This window comes from Folsomia candida, unplaced genomic scaffold (assembly GCF_002217175.1).
Source record: "Folsomia candida strain VU population unplaced genomic scaffold, ASM221717v1 Fcan01_Sc030, whole genome shotgun sequence".
NCBI lineage: Eukaryota > Metazoa > Arthropoda > Collembola > Entomobryomorpha > Isotomidae > Folsomia > Folsomia candida.
Window position 1 is genome coordinate 329759 of NW_019091222.1, and position 18815 is coordinate 348573.

Here is an 18815-nt window from a genome sequence, read left to right on the forward strand (position 1 = left end):
CTGATAATAAATTAATAGTCGGAGGGGCAGCAATATTCGACGCACAGAGAAAAAATATTAGTAAAGAAAAAATAGGAAAACTTAAAATAAGCCCTTTATTAATAAAAAAACTTCGGCTCCCAGTTCGTTCATAGTATAAGTTAACCATACAAAATAAACCTGAAGAGGAAACTCCATGAGCTACTATCATCACTAAGGCCCCCATAAATCCCCATGAATAGAGAGTTATTAACCCCCCAATCACCATAGCTATATGGGCTACTGAAGAGTACGCTACTAAAGCTTTAAAATCATTCAAACGACAACACAAGATCCCTGTAAACATTATTCTAGCTAATCTTAGCCCTATAAAGTAAGGGCTAAACTTTATAACTGAAACCCCTGTGATGCTAAGAACTCGTATAAGACCGTAGCCCCCTAACTTTAATAAAACCCCAGCTAAAATTATCGAGCCTGCCACGGGGGCCTCAACATGAGCTTTAGGGAGTCACAAATGTGTAAAATACATAGGGAGTTTAACTAAAAAGGCTATCGAACCCATAAAAGCAGTAATAACAAAGAAATTAAAACCTGAAAATGAATAAAAAAGTAATTCCCTGTAAAATAAAGAAACACTACCTCCAATTATATATAAGTACATAATTAATAAAAGTAAAGGTAACGACGCTGTGAGCGTATAAAATAAAAAATATATTCCTGCTTGAACACGCTCAGGTTGGTAGCCCCAACCCATAATAATTAAAAGTGTAGGGATTAAAGAAACCTCAAAAAAAAAATAAAAAAATATTAAGTTACCCGAAAAAAAAGTCAATAGTAAAATAAAAAGTAACAAAAAAACAAAACTATAAAAATAAAAAGTATGCTCCTTGAAACGAAAAATTTTATATCTAGAAAAAATTATTAAAATTCTAACCCAAGCTCTTAGAGACACTAAAATAAATCTAATCCCGTCATAATAAAATAAAGAGTCTAAGTAAAACGTTTCTGGCTGACCCACTAATGTGTAAATTACTAGATAAACAGAAATAAATGTTAATACATAAATTAAATTTAATTTAAACTTCTTTAAAAACCCTATAAATAAAAAATAAAAAATAAATTTACTATCATAAATTTTAAAAAAAATTAAAAGACTTAAAATAATCGCCTCCATGAGTCCGTCTTATCGTCACTAAAATAGAAAGACCTAAAGCACCCTCACATGCTGTAAAAGTAATATAAACTAAAGAATAGAAAAAGTCTCCTTTTCTCAATAATGCTAATAATAAAAGAAAAACCCCTAATCTAATGTATTCAAGTCTTAAAAGAACAGACAAAAGATGATCCCGCTTAGAGCACACAATCCAAATCCCAGAAAGAATAATTAAACCTCTAATAAAAGATAAAAATATAAGTTTTTATAGTTAATTTTATAATATTAGTTTTGTAAACTTAAGTATGCTTAAAGCATAAAAACTTCAAAATTAAGTTATCCACTTTTTTCCAACTTCCAAAGCTAATATTTTTCATAAATTAAATTTTGTATAAAAATATTTTTGTTAACTTCCGCAAGAATTAGAGCTATATTTTATCTAAGAAGACACCATACTTATCTTTTCCTTCATAATTCCAAGAACGCAACGTTTTCCCAAGTGCTGTCGCAATCGTAGACTTCATATCTTTAGCAACTTCTCGTTGTATATCTTTTATTTGAATTGAGCGCCGCGTCGAGAATATCTTATTTTTTCCCGTGTATCCCTCCACTTTAAGAAACTTATCGCACTGGTCCCAAATCTTGGCCGAGTTCAGTTTTGTGTACAAGTCCCCCGCAAATATCAAGGGGAGATGGAACCATGCCCATAGTTTTATGTAAAGAAATTTCCATGGGTCTATGCATGACTTTTCGAGATTCACAATCCATGGAGTCTCTTTCGACGGCCAGGCATCGAATACATGGTCTGCCAATAGGATTCCCACGGAGACACCGTCCATGTATGAATGATCCCATCGGAAGATACGAATTGACCCAAATTTTCCATCCTTCATTTGCACGCGAGGAAATAACAAATTCCCATTGTGGTTTCGTACAAGGCATCGTTTTTGACAGGAGTGGGACTAAAAATGTACATTTTTTTCATGTAAAAGTCAGATCTTGATAGAGCTAACATTAGTATGTTCGCCATCAAAAATAAGAGGAGCCGTGTTTTTGTTTTTTTTCATTTTATCAAGTGGAGGCATTTTGAATTATTTTTCTAGCTAAAATCTTGAATTTTTAAATCGCTGTTGCTTTTTTTGACGCAAATTGAAACAACTAAAAATACTTGTGCTCAAAAATTCATACTCTAAAATAAGATAATTCGGTTTAAACGAATTTGTAAATTCGATTTTTCTCGAGGATTTTTATATCTTAAATAATTATTAAAAACAGAAATGGTCAAAATAATTCGAAATTGAATTTTTATTTTGTGAACGAAATAATTCTAGAAAAACATGTTTTTAATTTATGTAATTTGCGGCAAAATTCTACAAGACACAGCTATTTTGTTCCGCCACGCGGCAATATGGGGATATTGAAAATACAAGGAACAATTTTGAATTTTGATATGTACCAAATAAATTTACATACTTATATTCATTCTAGATCTTGCTTACAAATTTCCAATAAAAGTTCCACCTCAGTAAAGAATTCGCCGTTAGATGGGGTCACGACGTCGTAAACCTTGACATGGTTTTTCAATTCAAAAATTTTAGAGTCATCCCGTAGACATGCGTACCCAAATTTGATGACTGCAGTGTGCGTCAACTTGCCGTATATCAATTTGCCCTCTGCGTCCCGTTTGTTGAAAATGCAGTCATAAAACTTACCGCGGTCGTGTGCTAAGTCGGCGGAGTTTAAACATTTGTTCGAATATAAGGCTAGGAGGACGACTCGATTATTTAAGTGTTTGGCATAGAAGATATTATCTATTCCATCTTGGACAAGGGTTTCTCTACGGGAGGAAATAATTAATTTTGTTTACATTTCGTTTGACTATGGTAAATTTAGCAGTTGCGAGTACACTTCAATAATTTGAATTAATACATGGGAAATAATCCCTATGCGTGTGACTCTACTGCTGTGGTGTCAGTCATTATGTTTACCTTATTGATGAATTTATACGTTATTAATACCAGGAAAAGAAAAAAAAGAAGAATAGTGAATTATACTCTTGGGACTAAAAGACGGATGATTTGTTAAAGTAATAATTATTGCTCGTGAATTGAAACAAAATGAAATTCCTAATTTTTTAAAATAACTTAAATAATTTACACCTCCAGTTCCCTTCAAGGGAATCCCTTGAATACTTAATTATCCAGGTCAATAAATTCGTAATTTGTACCTCGAAGCCTTCTGCCCTCGAAGTACTCCTAAAATTTTTTCATAGTTGAACAGGGACGAAATATGTGTTTGTTTGTACTTTGAAGCCACTTTATGAATAACTCGTGAACTTCAATTTTTTAAGGTACTGGTGATCCCTCAAAAAATTTATCAACTTCAATTATCAAGTATACCAATGTAAATATTCGAACAAGGTGAGACGTTGCGCAGGCGAAAAATGCTATGACATACTACACTGGTTTAATTCATGTCGTGATAAAATTTTTAGAATGTTTGGAATTGGTATCAAAAAATCAGTATTAAATTTTGAAAATTTTTTTTGTTCCAAATTGTAATCGGAAACACGGCATTAAATCCATGGTCAGAGTCACTGTAGTATCTCTTCACTGTGTGAATACATAGCTACGATTCCTTAATACAAAAATAATGAAATTCATTCATTTGCTTACCTGGAGAAGATTAAAACACTAGAGACAAATCCGCGAATAATTTCGTTTATTATTGTAATGAAGGCGAACAGGGGATAAAGAACAAGTGTAAGAAACAGGTTGAGAAAAACTTTCGTCATTTTGCAAACGAAATAAATACGAATTAATCTTGGGGAGGGTGACTATTGACTGCAAGAAAAATCTATGCTTGTGCGATGAAGTAGAAAATCGTGTATCTATTTAGTTTTCTATATATTATTTTGCCATCTCTTAGCACCGAAAATGCTGCTGATTTCCTACCTACTAAATATGGATAGTTTGAGAAGACGCATTCTACAAGTGTGAGATACACTAAAACGTACATATATCAGATCACTTGTAGAACTGCACCATAACTACGATGGAACCAAGTAAATACTGTCCAACGTACACGGGGCATTTATTACCTTCCGACGTCCATGCACTGCTAGTTTGGTTATGGCTACCAGCTTTAGTCCTCTGGAGCGTTGTATGCCCAATAATGCAAGAGTTAGATAATTCCATTCCTCAAGATATGTAATTCTCATGTACGATAGCGCTTCAAATTTGCATTTCACGATATTTTTACGTATAAACTAATGCATTTTTAGTTCTAAAAATTTCAAAATTATAATACATTTCAAACTGGTTATTTTCAATCTTGAAATTAATTATTGAAATTTTCTTAACACTATATTAATCTACTTTGTTAGCTAATCTTGATAAGTTCTCTGAATCCATTTTACGCCTGTCTTTCCGTAAGGATGACGCCGTACGGTCCCGGTATTATTGTAGATTGCAACAAAGGCCTGGGCTCAAACTCATTTGGTGGTCCATTTTTATCAAATTCGATCCAAAATCTTTGAAATAGATTTGTCACGAGGAGAAACATGACATCTTTAGCCAAACCTTTTCCCGGACATTGCCTCCTTCCGGTGGAGAAGGGCATTAACTCTGGCCGAATTTTAAACGTTTTTTTATCCTGGGTTAGAAATCGCTCGGGACAAAAGTTCTCGGGATCACGCCATACTTTCGGGTCGTGGTGAATATAATATAAATTTGATGTGATAACGGTGTCCTTAGGGATGGTGTAGCCGTGAAACTCAAAATCAGCCAGCGCCTTGTGCGGGGCCCCTTGCGGATTGACGGAAGCGAATCGTTCAGTCTCCGCAATCACGGCTTGGGCATACGGCAGTCTATGTGGAAAAGGGGAATAAGTATTAGTACAAATTATGTATAGTGTTCTGAGAAGGAAATAAAACAATCCTGAACTTTCCGCAAGATTACAAGATAAGTATTTAAAAACATATCATATATTTCTACTTATAATATCAAAGTTGCTGCTAACAATGCGAAGGTGTCAGCGGCTACGCTCAGATTTTAATGAACCACGTAAATTTGGTGGTCCAAGTCAAAACAACCAACGTTTAGTTTTGCACTTGGTTGAATGCGACGTTTTAAATAAGTTATGAGCGGTCAAAATTTGAAAAAAAGCACGATTTTCAGCGTGCGGGAGGTCAGAAATATTGGAAAGTGGGCAAAGGAGGAGATGCGTGAAAGCGGGTGGAGAGGGAATAAAAATATTTCTGACCTCCCTCACGCTGAAAATCGTGCTTTTTTCAAATTTTGACCGCTCATAACTTATTTAAAACGTCGCATTCAACCAAGTGCAAAACTAAACGTTGGTTGTTTTGACTTGGACCACAATATTTACGTGGTTACATTAAAATCTGAGCGTAGCCGCTGACACCTTCGCATTGTAAGTGTCAAGAAAAAATAGGAAACTTTAGAACAGATATTTTTTTACTATTTATGGGAAGTTGAGTAAAACCAGTGTTCCTGAAATCAGGTAACACTCATCATAGTTATAAATCACAGTGTGATTTATTGTGATTTTTATAATCGTCATCTAGCAGTTGTGAGGGTCGTGGGTCATGGGGAATGCAATGCCCTATGAGACCACCCCTAACGTCTCTCTCTATCTGACTACTCACGGATACCAGGGTCGATGTCGGCGGAGAGTCTGGTCGATCCGATCTCCGATCCAAGGATGCCGAAGGGATGCTCGGGTGCTGAGTGGGTGTGCCAAGGATGAGGAGACAGGATGAGATGCTGCTGCCTCTGGGGATGATGATGATGATGCCAATGATGGTGGACAACTCAGGACGAAGGTGGACTACGATCCGTACTACTCGGAGGTTTATTCCAGACTGACGCATTCTCATACATCTCATACATACATAGCCTAGCATACACCATACATATATAGCCTAGGGCTCAACCACCTCATACATGGGGACGGGATCCTTACACTCACCCCCACAAAAAAGAACTTCATTAACTCATACAAATTTCATTTTTCTCATCAATTGTCTTTCTCTCCACTTTTTACCTTTCTGAATTTTCCTTCTAATTGGAGCTAAACCTTTTAACTTTCTATCATTATCTGTCTTATTCCTACTTGCTTTACGTAGTCTACGACGACGATTAAATTCTGTTCGAGTCAATACTTTTACACCATCTTCATTCACAATTTTTATACGTTCCAAAGTTTTACATACATTTTCAATTAAATTATTAGATACATCAATATAATTCATTTCATTTTGTTCTCTTTGTCCTAAACTGTCTACAGGAGTACTGGATAATTCTCCACAAGAATCAGGAGTACTTGTTAGTATTCCACGTTTGCCTATATCAGGAGTTTCGTGTGACTCTCCACAATCTAATACATATTCAACTGAATAATCACTTGGAATTTCTGACATTTCTTCACCTTCAACTACTTTGAAACAAAATTTTGACTCTGAATTGAAAACAATATCACTAATAACTTCTTCAATATCCATACCTTCATACTCAACTGACTTTGTACCATTTATGACATTAATTAACTGCGTTTTTGCATTATTACTCCAACTTTTCGACGATTTTAAGCAAGACTCTAATTCTGATATTGATTTTGGATTTACTTTGATTAATAATTTAAATTGTAATAGTGAAATAACTGTATTCGGTTTTCTATCCAACATTTTTGCATAATCTAACCTCCAACTCCAAACTCTTTCAAAAATATCTCGTTTCGACTCAATATCTAATCTCTCATCAGAACTTTTACATAATTTTTCACATACATACTTGAAATCTGAACCTACGTTGACTTTTACCTTCGGAAAATTATATGATTCTAAACAACATTGTCGTGACATGACCATATTTATATCTTCTAAATTATACAACTTTTTAAATTCATTATACAATCGAATTAAGTATTTAGTATCATTTCTAGCATACATAAGAACGTTTTCAGGTAACGGACGATTTGACCATTGATAATTTTGAAATGATTTGTCTAAATCTACACCTAGTACAACTTTGACTAAATTTGCAAATCCTAGTAACTCTTGTTCATTATTGACTCTCTTATATACATCTTGTACATCAACAACACCGCAAAATAATACATCAAAATCACGTCTAAACGCCTTGACATCATTATTCGAAAATACAATCTTAAGAATCTTACTGTTCATAAATATTGGTTCTAATAATACTTTTATACATGGAAACATAAGAAAAGGATCAATTACAAAATCTCTTTGGTATGTCGAAATTTGAATTAAAGCTGTTGCCACGTGGAAAAAATTATTACAATCGAATTCACAATCTATGGCAATTTCTTTCTGACAATTTAAATGTGCAACCATTTCAATCATTTGATTCTCATTACAAACAAAAAATAGTTCTGAATTAAGAACATTCTCATAAGTTACAAAATTTTTAAGATTAAATGTACATATTTCTAAATAATTTGGATTAATACGATCTGGAAATTTAACGTAGTTATTCAATATTTGACGATATTGGACGTAAGCTGGATCTGTCGGTGGTGGTGTGAATTTCGGTAGATTTTTCTGCGATTTCTTGTATTCTATGAGTTTCTCTTGACGACGGTCATTGTTGCAGGAGAGCAAATACTCGTCCATTTGCAGGAGTACCCTCCTTCTGGAGTATTCTCCACAATTCTAATTAAAATAAAATAAATCATATTAGATCAAATTCATTGTTAAAGTTTGGTTAATAATGTGAGTTAGTGTTTTTTGTTAGTCCTATAAAATTGACAATAATCAACCCTTGATTTCACTCTTTGAACTCGAAAATTTGGACAAGAAGTGTTTGAACTTGAGCTAGCTAAACTATTTTGAACAGAATTTGAAATCGAACTTAAGTTTTGACTTTGAACTTGTTGTTTCCTTTGAATGAAACGTTTAAGATCTGAAATATGTCTCTTTGGAATTAATCTTGACTCCATATCTAAAATATATGTATCAGCAAACTTTTTAAGAATAAAAAATGGACCAATCCACTTAGGAAGAAATTTCTTAGTCCGATGAGCATCTCCATCAGACTGCTCATGATTTTTCGCCCAAACTTTGTCTCCAACATTAAAACTGATTTCTCTCCTCTTACTATCAAAATACTTCTTGTTTTGTGCATGAACTTTTTGAATATTACTCTGAACAAACGAGACAACTTCTTTCAATTTTTGAGGTAAACTTTTTGCAAGATCAGAGACATTGAGATTTGAATTTGAATCTACTTGTAACGCTCTATCAATTGGCAGAGGAATTTCTCGCCCATAATTCAACAATGCTGGTGACACTTTCGTCGTGTCATTCACCATACTTCTCAATACGAATGCAACTTTTTGGATATTGATATCCCAATTACCGTGACCTCCTTCAAGATAAGTTGCTACCATTCTTACCAATTCTTGATTTGTACGCTCTGCGCGATTTGGATTCGGGTGATACGCCGATAATGTTACGTGTCTGACATTCCATTCAGCACACAATTTCTTTACATCCTTATTGACAAAATGAGAACCGTTATCACTAGTAATAGTTTTAGGACTACCATATCGACAAAAAATACCATCCTCTAAAGCCTGAACTACCTTTTTACCTGTGGCTACAGACATTGGGAATAATTCTACCCAACTTGACAACTGATCGACAATGACCAAACAATACTTATTTCTCCTATGACGAGTTGCGGGGTATGGCCCGACGAAATCGATAAAAATATTCTCAAAAACTGTGTTCGCAACTGGAACTGAACCAAGCAAACCCTTTGGTTTCATACGCTCTACTTTGAATTCTTGACACTTAACACAACTTTGTACATAATGATGAATATCCTTATTCATCCCTTCCCAATAAAATCTTTGTTTAACAGCATTTTTAGTTTTCCTAACACCCATATGTCCAGAAAGTGGACTATCATGAAATTCATTCAAAATATGATTAATCATGCAACGTGGTAGTAATGGTACCAAAATGTTTCTCTGAGGCGTGAGAGCCAAATTTTCTGTGCCCGCTACATCGTGACTCTCTGACGATGGACCCTGCGACACTTTCACAATTTTATGAGGCGTGAGAGCCAGATTTGTGCCCGCTACATCGTATCTTTCTGACGATGGACCCTGCGACCCTTTTATATGCTTATGAGGCGTGAGAGCCAGATTTGTGCCCGCTACATCGTATCTTTCTGACGATGGACCCTGCGACACTTTGAACGGCGACTGAGCCGGATTATTGAGCGTGAGAGCTCTACTGCTGTGGCCCGCTTCATTGGGCGTCCCCAATGGTCCCCTACACAGCTTAAAATCATTAATATCTGTCCATCCTGGACCTTCAATCGGATGCGAAAATGGAAGTATGATTCTGTAAACAATGCCGTCATGAAGTTGATAATGCTCGTGAATGCTTGATGAAGTGAGATTGTCCGTGGCCATCGGAGTTTTCTCAAGTTGATGCTTAATAGCTAAGACTGTCGCGTCGGAAGACTGAGCAATGCGAATTTTTGACAACAAATCTACAAATAGACCTATTCCAAAAATTGGGATGAATGATTTTTCCACTCCATCGAGATCAGGCTCGCTAGATGTTGGAGAAACCGGTGCTCTTGACAAACAATCTGCTACTACATTATGAATACCTTTACAATGCTCAATATTACATGCCCATGCTTCAATTTCATGCGACCATCTCGTCAATCTCCGAGATTTGTCATGATTTGCCTTCAAATATTTTAATGCTTCGTTGTCCGTGATTACCGTGAACTCTTCTCCCCAAAGGTAATCTTTAAACTTGTTTATAGCCCATACAATTGCTAAACATTCTTTCTCATGAGTATTCAATTTCTGCTCTCCATCAGTTAACTTCTTACTCGCAAAATAGATTGGCCTTTCCTTGCCATCAATATTTTGAATTAAAATACCTCCAACACCAATGTCGCTCGCATCAGTTCGGATTCTAATCTGAATAGGATGATTATAATCAATGCCGTGAAGTAAAACATCCTCACACATAGCTTTCTTCAACTTCACAAATGCTTTCTCTTGCTCATGACCCCACCTGAAGGGTGTGTCCTTACGTAATAAGTTATGTAACGGGGCTGATATTGTAGAAAAATTCTCTATGAAAGCTGCATACCATGCACACATACCATGAAATCGTAAAAGTTGTTTTACAGTTCGTGGTTGCTTGAAATCAGCAATTGCCCTAATTTTCTCCGGTTGTTTCTTTAAACCGTTCTGCGTGACAATGTGTCCTAAAAATACTAATTCACGCCTAGCAAAATGAGATTTTTCAAGATTGATAGAAATATTTGCCTGTCTCAATCTTTCAAAAATTAAATTTAAATGATTCATATGCTCCTCAAAAGTACGTGAAAATATAATTATGTCATCTAAATATACATAGCAAAATTTCATTATGTACCCTTCAAGTACCCTATTCATTAAAGAAACGTTGGTCATTGGACAATTTTTCAAACCAAAAGGCATAACTAACCATTCATACAATTTACCATTAGCATAAAAAGCTGTCTTTGAAATGGAATCTGGATGCATACCCATCTGCCAAAAACCTGATTTCGCATCAATCACACTAAAATATCCACCAGTGGGAAGTAATCTCAAAATGTTCTCAGCCTTTGGAATGGGTTGAGCATTTTTCACAGTAATAGAATTAATTTTTTTATAATTTACTGCCATTCTCCATGAACCATTAGACTTTTTAGCCAATACTACATTAGCTCCATAAGGTGAACGTGATGGTCTAATTAGTTTATGCTTGAGTAATTCATCTACCTGCTTATCAATCTCTTGTAATAACTTGGATGGCTCATGCACCTGTTCCCCAAAAAGTGGAAAGTAACAAAACCATGCCGGCACATTTTCATGGCAGTTGTTGGCTCAAGTTGTTGGTCGTCCACTTATGTAAATGTATTTCTAGCAGTAAAACAATATTTTCTATGGATTGTCATGTCGCATCGTGGTTGTGTCACATCACTCGAGCAAGTACCAGATGACACTCCTCTGTGTTATTTAAGACTTGTTCGTGCAATAAAATATTTCATTCATGTTATTACATTAGTGGAGACGAGTGATTTGTAAATGTGTTGGAGGAGGAGGATGCTATCTCCATTTCGTTGCTGCATGCATGACCAAAGGGACTAAATAACTATATGTAGGAACATCATCGTACCTTTGTTACCTTATTCTCGTATGCACGGTAAGCTCATACGTAAATAACCCTTGTTTTTGTACACCTCAGGGATATGTATGTAGAGTGTACGTGCATCCTGCCAAAGCAAAATTAAAAAATTAAAATGTCCGCAACATCCAACCCAATTTATGTCTCTCGTGAAAGTAAAAATAATTCTCCCCAGTTTGTCGTTAATAATGACGTGGTGTTTCTGCAAACACGGGTGAATCTGGTGCTTCAATTTTATGCACTGCATAATCTGTATGACCTATTTTTCCATCTTTCCTAGCTACTGTTGGGTATTTTTCAATTAAATCTTCAATCTGTTTTTCCTGTGAATCTGACTGAAACTGACTATTTCTCTCAGTTAGCGACATAAGTAAATGATTTCCGCCTTTGTTGAGAGGATACTGTAAATGAGGTGAATCTTTAAAATAAAACCTGTTTTCCTGATAATCCACTACAATACCAAAGTGCTTAATAATATCTAGACCAATGATGAATTCAAAAATGACATTGTTTGCTACTTGAAATGTCCAATCTATCTCTTTATGACCAATTTTAAATATTGTACTTAAGGTACCTATCGTGTTTAACTCTGAACCATTGCCACACTTGAGCGAAGTTGTAGCATATGATGTGAGTTCATGATTAATTTTTCTAGCCATTGAAATATGCATAATTGATGTTGAACAGCCTGGGTCTAATGTGCCTTGAAAAACCGAATTAAATTGACCCACTGTATAACATTGAATTGATGGAATTGGCTCCATTAATAAAGTCGGGACCTGCCTCGATTGGAGTTTCTCGAGGTTCTCCCCTGATAGTTTAAATTCTGATTATTCTGCTGTTGAGAATTACTAGCTAAAAATGGATTCTGATTACTATTCGATTGTTCAAAAAGATTCTGCCCATTTTGTGTGGGACCTACATGCGTTAAGGCTACACCCTGACTAGTGCAAAATTTCTCAATGTGCCCAAACGCTTGACACTTTCTACATTTTATACTGGAAAAGTCACGATTTCCTCGACCTCGTTCAAAATTATGATTCGCATTCGAGTATGTACCTCGTGAAGCATTGTTGAATGCATTATGACTACTATTCTGATGTTGTGAACCATTATTATTAGTAGGTGGTTGCCGGCGATCATTCGAATATGAGCGAAAACTTGAGCCATAACTATTTCTGTACTGGCCTCTTCCTCTCGAACTCTGACCTCGACTATTTTGTGGATTGAAATTGGACTGATTCTTACCATCATCTCTAAGACCTTTGAGAGGAGGAATATTTGCTGGCTGATTATCCAAAAATGTATATAAATCTTGCAGACATTCATTTCCAATCGCTATCCCAATCTCAGGAACTAAAGCAATGTCTGTTCCATATCTTCGTTCCTATCTATCTGATGTGACAATGCAACCATTTCATATATAAACTGTTCGCAAGGGTCGTTCATTCCTTGCTTCCTAGTATGCAGATATTTAATTCGTTGCCTATCTGCAACCTTACTATCAAACCTTGCTTTGAATAAATCACAAAAATCATCCCATGACTTGATGCGTTGACTATGTGCATCGTACCACAACTTAAATTCTCCTTTGAGAGCAGTGGCCACAAAAATATGATACTGGCTTCTCTCATAACCTTGAGCTTTGAAATAAGTTTTCAATTTCCCTAAATATGTACTGGAGGTCATTCTCCGACTATCAAATTTGGGTACCTCAATGCACGTATTTACATTTGTGACTCGAATTGTACCTTGGGAAGCGGTGATGCATTGCTGTACATACTGCTCAATCTCTTTCCTATCTGCATCCGAGAATTTTTCTAGTACCTTCTTGCTACCTGTAGCATGACTACTAGCATCTGGATCTGACATAATGGATGAATTCGAAGAAATATTTAAATTTACTGAATGTTTGCCTCGACCTCTCTTTGACTTTGGCCTGATAATATTCTGTAATCTTTTCTCTTCGCGATCCCTATACCTTTGATCACGTTCTAATCTTTGGTTCTCTTTCAACGAACTATTCAAACTCATGAAGATAAGAAAAATTTTTCAGACATGTAAATACTTAAAACTTATCTAATAGGACTGACCAATGTAAAAGAAATATTTGTCAAAAGTTAAAATGAATAGAAGTCAAATGAATAAAACTGGTCGGCTCCTTATCTCGTTTGTCTGGATAGAATGTGGCAGCTAATTTACATGTGAATGCTTTGACGAACGAAACTTTTATGGGCGTATCACCAAATCAATCGCTTTGAAATTATGAGGATTTACTTTGTGAAAATTTCATGAAAATTCTACGTGAATTTGAAACTTGTAAAACTTATTATACTATGTTGCAAATGTGAAATCTTGAAAATAAAATTTGAATAGAATATGTACTCAGGAGTGCGTCACATATGTAACACTCCAGTGGAAAAAATAATTATCAAAATCATAAAATATTACTTTAAAACTTGTAAAACAGGAGTGCGTCGCCACCCAGCAACACTCCAAAACGGAAATTGATTGCAAAAATTCGACAACTACTCTTGAAATCGTACTACTTTCTTAAATTTCTTCCTCACGATGAACAGAGCGCACAAAAATTGAAAAATTTACCGTACCTGTTCATAACTCGTAGAATTGCTGGTTGATTTTGCGTTGATTTTGTGTTCGGACAAGTCCTCTCGACTTCAGTGACCGATGGGGGAGCCGGGGAATAAATTTCCAAGGGCACGGGAAATGCAGACTTCGCTATTGGACTCGACACCGTGTCCAAATTCGCCTTAAATTGTTCGGGAATTGTTGAGAAATTCTTAATCTGAGAAAATAATCAACTTTAATACTAAATTCAGCACATACATATGTTTCGAGGGGATTTGATTGAGAACTGGGGCGAATAGAGATTTTTCAATTTAACTCGACTTTCTCAAATTTGAACTCTACTTTTATTGAAAATGAATAGAAAAGGAAAAGGGACAAACTCATAACTCCGCAAAACTGAGCAAGGTCGCCAAATTGTGAGGGTCGTGGGTCATGGGGGATGCAATGCCCTATGAGACCACCCCTAACGTCTCTCTCTATCTGACTACTCACGGATACCAGGGTCGATGTCGGCGGAGAGTCTGGTCGATCCGATCTCCGATCCAAGGATGCCGAAGGGATGCTCGGGTGCTGAGTGGGTGTGCCAAGGATGAGGAGACAGGATGAGATGCTGCTGCCTCTGGGGATGATGATGATGATGCCAATGATGGTGGACAACTCAGGACGAAGGTGGACTACGATCCGTACTACTCGGAGGTTTATTCCAGACTGACGCATTCTCATACATCTCATACATACATAGCCTAGCATACACCATACATATATAGCCTAGGGCTCAACCACCTCATACATGGGGACGGGATCCTTACACAGTGTTACATATTTAGTAACGTATACTTACAGTCCTAGCTGACGACTATTACATGAATGTAACATTTACTTGTATGTATTATGTGTGTATGTATTACTTGTATGTAACATTTAAAAAAATATAAAACAAGAAATTTAAAACAAACGCTGCTTCAACGTGTAATTATTTATGTAAATTTCTCTGCGAATCGGAATGCATATCACAAGGTGTATATACATTACTCTACAAATATCAGCTTTGAAATTATAGAGGAATAAAAAATAAATTTCAAGAATTCTGGTAACTTTCAAGAAACTTACCTTGCCCGATCCATGGTACCGATTGGTGTCACATTTCCCGTTATAGACTCAATTTCATCTTGAAGTTTTTTTTGAATCTCCGGCATCTTCGAAACGTACAGAATCAACCATGTCAAAGTTGTCGAAGTTGTGTCGGTCCCACCAAAGTATATGTCTGCCAGGGTTGCAAGAAGGTTATCCTCTAGACAATTTTTGGGTAAATTAATTAACTTAATTTCGTTGAAAATTGGTACAGGACGGTATATTTTTCAGAAGTTATATAAATACCTCCAACTTTGCCATAAAATGGCGACTGTTTGTCTGTCGTATTTCGCATCTGGGTGATAAAGGCGTCCGTGAAATCTCTAAATTTCAATATTTAGACAATTTAATTTAAACGGTAACACACTGGTACGGCTCATTGAATTTCGCGTTTAGAATCCATTTGTACAGATTACAAAAACAACTTTACTCCTATATATCCTTATTTAATGTATTTTTATAAAATTTTTAGCTGGTTTGTCAATACCTGTCGAAATCTGGTGAGTAAGAGTTTAAATGATCATCGATTGGAATTTTGAAGCAAGCCGTGAATCGGCCGAGAACCTCGCGAATAATTGTATACCCGGAAAGGACGGGGAACAGCTTGGCAAGAATTGGAAGAAAAAACAGGACTCGGAAATTCGTATGTAATTCTGTAAATGTTCTGAAATTGAAATTATTTATGTGATCAATTAAGAAGTATAAAAATTAATCATTATGAAAGCTCCGCCATAATAATATGATTAGATAAATGGGCAACTGACTGACTAGTCTAATTTTTTACACATTGCTTTTTCAAAATTTTTCTTACTGCTACATAAATATCACCTAAAACTTTTCGTCTACTCCGACATCTAAATGATTTTTTAGATTTTTTACCACTCACTTCTGCACATATTGCATAATTTCGATAATACCCAACCCAACTTCTCGTCGACGACTCCCCGACGTGAATCCAGACACAATGCAGGCTGTCATAAGAAGTAGTCTTCCTTTCACGTTGGTGACCGGTGCGCCCCCATTGGAGACGAGGGAATCGATAAAGTGCATAACTTCTTGCATTATCATGTCCTCCGTCTTGTCCCTGGCTAATCCCTCTTGTCGGATTTGACGGGCCGTGAAATGGCGCAACTCTTCCCAGTCTGGACCTTCGTTAAAGGCAATGCCTGGAAAATAAAGGGTGGCACTTATTGTAATGGAGCCCCAGTATCTTAATTTTTAAAATAGCTAGGAAAACGAAAAAAGAGCAATGTGCTTTTAAATAGGCAAATGGACCAACGTGCTGTTAACAAAGAAATTATGTAGTTTGTGCCAGGCCAGAAAATCTTACTGCATTAGATTGCATTAGCTGTTGGCTACTCAAAAACATTTTACACTACATACGCTGGAGTTACGAGTAATGCTCATAATTCCAATGCTCATAATTCCAAATTCCAATTTTTCCCAGAAATTAATTTTAAATAACCCCAAAGGTAAAATACATTTGCTTACAATGCGAAGGTGTCAGCGGCTACGATTTTAATGCAACCACGTAAATTTTGTCGTCCAAGTCAACACAACCAACGTTTAGTTTTGCACTTTGTTGAATGCGTTGACTTAAATAAGTTGTGAGCGATCAAAGTTTAAAAAAAATGCACGATTTTCAGTGTGCGAGAGGTCAGAAATATTGGAAAGTGGGCGAAGGAGGAAATGCGTAAAAGCGGGTGGAGAGGGAATAAAAAATATTTCTGACCTCCCGCACGCTGAAAATCGTGCATTTTTTCAAACTTTGATCGCTCATAACTTATTTAAATCGTCACATTCAATCAAGTGCAAAACTAAACGTTGGTTGTGTTGACTTACACTACCAAATTTACGTGGTTGCATTAAAATCTGAGCGTAGCCGCTGACACCTTCGCATTGTTAGTATTATACCCGAACTACCGATATTTTCATTCCTAGATAATTTGTATTTCAGATTGCACTTTACCGTGTGATCTGTCGCCACCAGGGACGATATCAAGAAGACGACTAAAATGCATCCGCCCTGTTGCCGCAGGAAGGGAGTAAATTTCCTTCAGCATTTTGAAATCGGATATTATCACGGATCTAGTGGGAAAAAGCAAATTTGTTCAAATCTAAAATCTTTTTGACTTACTAATTAATATGCTGAGAAAAAATTATCTCTGGTACAACTTGTTTAAATTAAACTTGTTTAAATTAAATATTAGTTATTAAACAGTTTAATAACTAATATTATGAAAATCTAACCTAATCCCGTGTTTTATATCAAATTCGGAGACAATAACTTAGTAACGAGGTTAAAATCTAATAATCTTAAAACTAGCATTGTTAAATGTGAAAATGAAAATAACAGTGTTCATGAAAATATTTCAAGTTCTATGTACATAAGCTGAAACATATGCTGAAATTCAAGAATAGGTAAAAATTTTGAAATTAAGTAGATTCCAAAAATGTTCAATTTTAACGACATTTTCTTTGCCCACACTTAGATAATTAAATGCATGGGCCACCATTTTCTCGATCTGTCCTAAGATAAAGCATTTTGGGTAAGAAGTATGAAACACAGTGACGTACCTTGTATTGGCTAAATCTACCCGACAAATTGGACCGTATTTGTCTGCCCATTTACCATAGCTTCGAAATGGCATACTATCAAGTTGTAAAATGTTCCCCACAATGGGCAATCTGAAAGGACCTGGATAAATTTAGACAGTTATTTTAAAGAAACTTATTTTAAATTAAAACTTAATTAGCATAAATTATGAATTTATTTCGTAATCAGTGTTTCATTGAGGGTTTAAATAACACATTCTGGGCAGAACACAGTTAAATAATTGTTCCCCCTTCTGACTTTGCCATGACGAAAATAAACTGCGCAATTACTCATTTTATTAAATATGTAAATTCTTTTGGATCAAAGATTCAAACCTCAGCGAAAATTTAAAATTTGAGAGAAAAATTTTCAATTTATTTGAGAGTTTATTTTCTTATTTGTGAATATAGGTAACAAATCAGAATTATTTTATTCTTGATATTACCTGGAGGTGAGTTTTTCCATTTTTTCTTTCCCCAATAGCGCAAACTAAGTACCACCACTAAAACAACTAGAAAACTCTCGAACCAAACCATTTCAAGAAATCTATATTTTATTCCTGATTTCTTAGTAGATCACATAAAGTAATTCTTGTGTTGTCTCAAAAATAAAGAGAAATTTCAAGGACACAATCGAGTACCATAAAACCAAGCAGAGCTGCTCAAGTAATTGTGAACTTGATGAGTTGAGAAATCATAAGAAGTGGTCCGATTAACTCATTACTTACATAGATTAAAAACCTGTTTCTTTGTAGACATAGTACATCCATAAATTTTCACATTCTGGATTTGTGCAGTGTTCCCGAAATCATAGCGGAGTGTGCTTTATTGTGATTTAAGTAATCGCCATTTAGCGAAATTACATAGTTCATATATATACCGCTAAATGGGGACTGTCAAACCACAATAAATCACAAAAGTCCTAAAAATCACACCAATCAGAGAAATAAATTTGTGAGAATCACATGTATCACACAAAAAGTCACAGAACAATCTACCAATACCAGTTAATCAATCAAGATAAATGAGTTCTCAGTTTACCCTTCAAAGATTAAATTATTCCTGCTTAATTTTTAATAGTACCAGAAATTAAAAATATATGCGTTACTTGGACCCTTGGAAACAGGGTACGAA

General features: G+C 35.5%; 1 protein-coding gene and 1 long non-coding RNA gene across 2 annotated transcripts; both read right to left on the minus strand.

Moving 5' to 3' along the window:
- Positions 1-14977: 14977 nt before the first annotated feature.
- Positions 14978-15884, minus strand: LOC118439110. Its single transcript, XR_004837241.1, has 3 exons — positions 15574-15884; positions 15333-15409; positions 14978-15246 (listed from the first exon to the last, which is right to left on the minus strand). It is a non-coding gene; the product is annotated as an uncharacterized LOC118439110 (long non-coding RNA).
- Positions 15885-15968: 84 nt separating this feature from the next.
- LOC118439055 (cytochrome P450 2E1-like) lies at positions 15969-18218 on the minus strand. Its single transcript, XM_035860073.1, has 4 exons — positions 18128-18218; positions 17664-17784; positions 17056-17174; positions 15969-16252 (listed from the first exon to the last, which is right to left on the minus strand). Exons 1-4 carry the CDS (start codon positions 18216-18218, stop codon positions 15969-15971), a joined length of 615 nt encoding a protein of 204 aa, XP_035715966.1.
- Positions 18219-18815: the final 597 nt, after the last annotated feature.

Excerpts from the sequence above, each read along its gene's own strand:
- LOC118439055 (XM_035860073.1), bottom strand. The coding sequence starts at position 18,218 with ATGGTTTGGTTCGAGAGTTTTCTAGTTGTTTTAGTGGTGGTACTTAGT. Across the intron at positions 17,175-17,663 it reads GTAGATTTAGCCAATACAAG|ATCCGTGATAATATCCGATT; the intron begins GTACGTCACTGT and ends TTTTCCCACTAG. Across the intron at positions 16,253-17,055 it reads TGGTGGCGACAGATCACACG|GCATTGCCTTTAACGAAGGT; the intron begins GTAAAGTGCAAT and ends TTTATTTTCCAG.